Below are 6,528 nucleotides of genomic sequence, written 5' to 3'. Positions count from 1 at the left end.
ACCTCTGAGACTATCACAGTGCAGGTGCATTTATATGGAGACTTGATTACACACAGGTGGATTCTATTTATCATCCTTTGTCATTTAGGTCAACATTGGATCATTCAGAGATCCTCACTGAACTTCTGGAGAGCGTTTGCTGCACTGAAAGTAAAGGGGCTGAATAATTTTGCACGCCCAATTTTTCAGTTTTTTATTTGTTAAAAAAGTTTGAAATATCCAATAAATTTCGTTCCACTTCATGATTGTGTCCCACTTGTTGTTGATTCTTCACAAAAAATTACAGTTTTATATGTTTATGTTTGAAGCCTGAAATGTGGCAAAAGGTCGCAAAGTTCAAGGGGGCCGAATACTTTCGCAAGGCACTGTAACTGAAGACATTCATAGAGTTGTGCTCTGTTGTACACATCAAAAGTGCCACAAAATTCTGATACCTACTGTATCAGAAAAGTCAGGGAGGAGGGGTTTTCTGAAGCTACCTGACCTTTCAACAAGCACTTCGGCTGGAGTGTAAACCTGGTTTTATGGTGTGGGGATTGGGGTGGTGAGTGGGTGTGCTGCGTATCCAGCTTCAGAAACTATTACAGATAACCTTTTTTAATCTTAACCATCTCATAGTCTTCATCAATGAATAAAGGTGGCTCAGTTCTCAGTGACTCTGAAAACCATGGCTTATGGTTCAAAGCTCCAGAAAAAGGTAGTAAGTGGATTGTGAGTAAGTATTATGTACACTAAGGTGATGTTTGTTGTGCATCCTGAGGTATACAGTAGGCACCCCCCACTTTAAATGGACTCACTGAATAGACATACATAGCTGCTATCACAAAATGAAATCTTTGCACCATTTTGTTGAGCATGTACTGCATATAAATAGGTTGTGTTCCATGACTCATCTTGTCCCATTTATTGTGACTTCCATGCCGTTCAACTTCAATGACTTCATAATCTCAGTTTGCTAACATTCAAGTTTGCCAGTCAGACTTACTGGCAAACTCTTTCCACCCACAGAGCAGCTCCACCTCTGAGAAATATTTACTGTATATAACTCAAACTACAATCTGTTACAGTATGTCCCAGGAACACATACGCAAAGAGTTTTATTCTTATTCATGTAGCATTGAACTGTATACTACAGACTGCACATGGAGATGAATGACGAAGAAAGAAAAAACAGTGAGTACAGCAGTATTAAATCGTTACTTTGCAGGCCACATACACGATAAGCTCCTTGGGTATGGTGGTCCTGAGAGTGCAGCACACCGCAGTTTACGATAACACAAACAAATAGAGAAAAACAAGCTAAATGAAGTAAACATTTTCACCAATTTGGCAGCACAGGTGAAACTAGAAAAAAAGCTCTGCAAAGTGAGAAACCCAGCTCATAAATGAGCTACAAATACAGAAAACACAGCCAAATAGATGAGTGTACAGCAATACTGCCAGTTAATAGGTGAACATTTAGAATGATATCTGAATCATGTTATCAGGATGTTTTATAAAAAAAAAGTTAGCTTCGTTTCCAACACCACTGATAGCAGACCCAGAGTGGATTAAGAAGGCGAGTGACAAGATCTCCGTTGACTCTTTTTACAATAATGGTGGATCATGGGAATGTTGAATAGTTCCAAAAATTAGCAGCAGCGCCATAGACTTGGATTTACTGATGTGCCAAAACACATTTTACAACCTTTTTGACAGTGTCCCTCAAAAACTGGGTCACTTTAATAATTAGGTGCCTAGCTAACTGGCTAAATTAGCTGAGCTATGTACAACAACCGAACAGAGAATTAGTTAGCATGGCTGTAGAAGTCATTAAAAGTAGTAATTTGCTGATAAATCCTGCTGTTCTGTATTGGTTGTTTGGAACTATTTGAATCTACATGAGTCATGTGGCCGTCTGCCATTCTGTCCCCTCAGTCTCGCTGCTCTTCTATCTAATGGGCTCTGAGGAGCCACCACTGCAACAACAACAGCAACAAGTGTGTCCTTGTGCCTTAGCTGAGTTCATCACTGTTTTGTGTTTTTTAAATTTGATTGTTTCCTGTATGTGCAACATGTTTTTTTGTTTTTGTTTTCTGTTCTTGCAACACATTTCTATGTTGGTTGTGTTTTCTATATTTGGCTGTGATTTCTGTGGTTAGGTGTGTTTGCAAGGTTCCAGAACTTTGCAAATGTCTTGTCAAAATGGTGAAGATGCTTATATTTTCTTGGCATGGGTTTTTGTACTATGTGTTACATTTTATTTAGTGCCTGCCTGCTTTTTTCTTATCTAAAATGTCCTTTTTGTTGCCAGAATGCCATATTTAATGTTTCATGTAGTCTAATGGCAGAGAATGGCCTGATATGAGTCTAGCTTTGCCTGCGTCACCTGGTGGTAGCTGTTATAGTCCATGTTTCCAGGCAAGGGGAAGCCAGGTGCCAGGTACAGCTCTCCTTCCATCATCTCGGGCTTGATAAACTCCTCCAGGTAGGTCCGACACAGGCGGCGATCCCAGTCATCTGTGATGTGACCGCCGTACATGATCTCACCAAACAGGTAGCGTAAGTCATCATATGGCACCTGGGCATTAGAGGCAGAGAGGAGAATGCTTTGTTAGATGGTGGCCTGTGATGTTTAGCTGAGGTCACATGTGCTTAGATTTCCAATTAAGATTACAAAAAGTGGGCTTTGTAAACGTTTACACAGGAATTAAAGAAAAACCATAAGTACCTTAGGATTGGCTTCCAGGTAGTTGTAGAGGACATTGATAGAAATGGTGAGGTCTCCGGTGTTAAAGGGGTACGATCTGTTCCAGCCCTGAGGACCAAACTTTCTCCTCTCTGCCACAACCGCATGGAAGTAGCACAAAGCAAACAAAATGCTTTTAAACTCATTCTCCCGTGCACACATTTCTAGTGTGTCCTAAAAAAAACAAAAAACACAAAGTGACATGTTTAAAAGATGCACACTAACACCTTCTGTACTATACAGCCGCATTAATGGAGCTGTGTTGGTGTCTTACAGGTAAACAGTTATGGCAGGCAGTCTTGTGATCTGTTTTATTTTGTGAAGTCCCCAGCAGTGCAGCACACTAACAGACAGACAATAAGATGATTCGATTGCAATAAACCCAACGATGAGATTCCCTTTTAATTGTCACAACTTGTCAGCCACTTTCAGCCTCCAACTGTCTCTGGGGCTCATTACTCCAGACAGGCAGATAAAAAAACTGGACGTAAATGGCACTGTAATCTCTTGGGGGAGAGACAGTTAAATAAGCATGCCAATAACCCCTATGGAAATAGGAAGGCTAAATTCTCTTTATTCCTGCATGTGTCATGGTGAGTGCAGCTCTTTCACTTCTCCTGCTGCAGTGCCCTGGGGAGCTGACTATGATGCACATTCACACACACACACACACACACAAGTACAGTGCAGACTGACTACCACACACACTTTTGGTGGTTTAGTTAATATTCTGTACGGTACTCCTCTGCTCAACACAGCTGAAAGAGATGCATAGCCTCCCTATTCATGACCTGTGGACTGGAGAGAAACACCAGGCAGTCAAATCACAGAGAGAATGACACAAACACAAATGCATGCACCTGTCATTGCACTGAAAAACACATTAATATCAGTGAACTGGCAGTTTGAGATTAGCATCGGGGTATGCATGAGTTTAAATAACCTAAAAAATTGACAGATAATTGAACCGATCTGTTTCAGCAAACAGGGAATTGCTAATCTTAAGTTATTTCACACAGTATTATAAAACTGTTATTAGTGAAAGAAAATATGCCACTGTACCAGATGTTACAGTTAAGACCACCCAGACTCCATCTTATAGGCTTCTGGGCATGGAAATAGGCAGTGGAGATGTATGGACCTCCCAGTGAAAAGGTCAAGAGGAAAGAACAAATTTCTCTGGCTTAGCACTGGATCTAGCCACGTGGGTGAGCTATTACAGAGAGTTAGCCTAACAGTGATTAGCTTTCACTGAGTATACATGACTGGAATATTCCCTCCATAGCTACCCCAATGGACCCCCCTGTGGCTGTGTTTAAGGCAGAGCTCACAGGTACGTTGCACTTATCAGGTAGTGAGACGTCAGCAAACTAAGGATCGTGAAAATAGACTGGGAGGAAGCCAAGCACTCAGGTAATGGTGCGGAGGGAGCTGCACTGGCAGAGAAGCACTGGGGTAAGACATAGATAAAGATGAAGAACTCACAAAATAAAAAAGAGCCAGGAGAGGACACTGCAGCACAGTGATCCAATCCAACTATAGGGACTGCAGAATGGCTCAGCAGCATGACATTGTCTGGCCACTCTGATAAACACAAGTAGTTGTGATTGCCATCCTCACATAATACTGTTGTCTCCCTGCAGAATGGTACCACACAAACTTTTAATGCTAGCATGTGCTACATTCCCATTTGTCCCCCAAGGGTCAGAGGCAATTCCAGGGTGAGTGAAAGGTTATTCCACCATCTGCTTGCTGCTACAGTTTGGCAAATTGGCAACTTGATGAGAAATCTGGAGAAAAAATTGGCATGTGTTGTCTCAACTGCTACTTATAGCAGAAAGGAAAATGAGTTCTTCAGAAGAAGGCATCGACATGAAGTATCAGTTTCTCTCAAATATTCCCAGCAGAGTAAGGGCACTTGAAATGTTGCTGGACAATTTCCACATCCAGGGAATATAAAGTCTAGATGATAAAACAACCACAGTCAGTCTAATCTTTCAGAACATTCTCAAAAAAATCTAAGTGCCTTTCTCTCCATTGGTTTCTGATTGAACTGAAAAGACTTCAGTGAAAATACTCACATTAAGGAAGTAATAATATCAGCTCAAGGGAGCTTTAAAATCATTATATAAACAGTCCTTAACATACATCAGCTGTGAATGCAAGAATGTCAGTGGTAAAGAATTCAGATCCTTCAATAAAAGCAGAAATGGCAAGCTACAAAACTACTCCATTACCATAACAAGTGCCAAACTTATGTCAAGTACACATTGTGAAATAAGATATATTTTTTCAGCTGAATGCACAGAAATAATGGAAATAAATGTATTTTCATGCAGAATGATCCCTTTCAGAAATGAAAAGATTTTGCAAATTTTATAATGGGAATACTATGAATAAGGCACTGACTTACATCTACTTACATCTAACCAAGGTGAGGCTAGTTTTAGCTCTCCAAAATCAGGCTCTTTAGGGGAAATGTTCTACTTTACTCACAAACTTTGCCTGTGGTCAGATATCCAGTGTCCAGTGGGTTTATCAGAGCCTTTTCAACAGAGAACACCTGTCTACCACTGATGGATATGGTAAGACGTGAGTGATGAGAATCAAGACACTGAAGTTTCAGGCTATAAAACAAAACAAGGAGCTAAATGATGACAGAATGTACTGTAGAACTGCAGAGTGGGGTAATAATTCTGTGGGTTTGCCACTACAAGGGATTCAGATTACACAATTACACTGAGTCTTACAGTTGTTCTCAGTTGCTTTCCTATATTTTTCAGATCAAAAATGAAATTCTCTAAACTACTTGCTCACTGTCCACATCATCCATTCACTTGTGCACATCATATCATATAAACAATTTCTTGTTTGTTTAGCAGTTTGCAAATTCACATTCATGCTAATTGTCTGTTTTCTACATTATCAGTCACTTATGTCATGTTGATCAAAGTGTATTATGTGGTTCTCTGAATAGTCTGACCTTCCAAAACATTGAGACATCCGTTCATTTAAGATGTCATTACATGCAAAATGGGTGAACTAGTTGTCTTTAGTATCTGTCAGACATATTTCTATACAGCTCTATTAGACTTTTGTGCCCTGAATTGTTGAGCTGCTCTCAGGTGAATCTTGACTTTCACTAATGAAGGGTAATGTGTTAGATCAACCAGTGATCAACCAGGTCACTACTGTCAAATATCTCAGAGGTGCATCTCATCAACCTTCAATTAGCAAACACATATAGACAGAGCACCACACAGTGTTACAGTTTCTGACAATAGAAGAAAGAGGAAATGAACAGTGTCAACTGCCAGATAGAAGAAGAGGAGTAGGGTGGTGTGGTGGGAGGGGAGGGAGGCAAAACAGAGGAGGAGGGAGAAGAGGCCGAGGACATAGCATGTTCCAGATGAAATAAGGGCCACGCTTGTGGACCATGTTGTCAATCACGGCCTTACAATGACTGAGGCTGGTCAAAGGCGGTGAATGTTGTGAGAACAGCCAACTGTTCTGTCCAGGGGGGTTTCATCTGTTTACATTTCTAATGGTGTCTTTTCCTTTGTGCTATGCAGTGCTGTAAAACACTTTTCTGTATCACAGTGACAATAAAAACAATGAAAATGTAAATGTGAATCTGTCCAATCTTTCAGGTCAAATCAAATCAAATAAAATGTATTTATAACATCCAGTTGACCAAAGTACTTTACATGGGCAGAATAAAATCAGAATAAATAACTAAAATAAAATAAATAGGATCAATATAATAAATAGGATCAGTAATCTAGCCACAGTGGTTGCAA

General features: G+C 40.2%; 1 protein-coding gene across 3 annotated transcripts in view; it reads right to left on the bottom strand.

Moving 5' to 3' along the window:
• The window catches only part of dnah9 (dynein, axonemal, heavy chain 9), a 149,130-nt gene that overhangs the window by 15,798 nt on the left and 126,804 nt on the right, over window positions 1–6,528 (bottom strand). For all 3 annotated transcript variants that reach the window (XM_020611726.1, XM_020611728.1, XM_020611727.1), the window contains 2 exons: window positions 2,711–2,902; window positions 2,369–2,560 (listed from right to left, as the gene is read on the bottom strand). In XM_020611726.1, the coding sequence (XP_020467382.1) occupies window positions 2,369–2,560; window positions 2,711–2,902 (384 nt within the window). The remainder of the gene's footprint in view (window positions 1–2,368; window positions 2,561–2,710; window positions 2,903–6,528) is intronic.

This window comes from Monopterus albus, unplaced genomic scaffold (assembly GCF_001952655.1).
Source record: "Monopterus albus unplaced genomic scaffold, M_albus_1.0 scaffold117.1, whole genome shotgun sequence".
Classification (NCBI taxonomy): domain Eukaryota; kingdom Metazoa; phylum Chordata; class Actinopteri; order Synbranchiformes; family Synbranchidae; genus Monopterus; species Monopterus albus.
The sequence above is the reverse complement of the archived record's forward strand: the minus strand, read 5'-3'. Positions and strand labels throughout refer to the sequence as shown.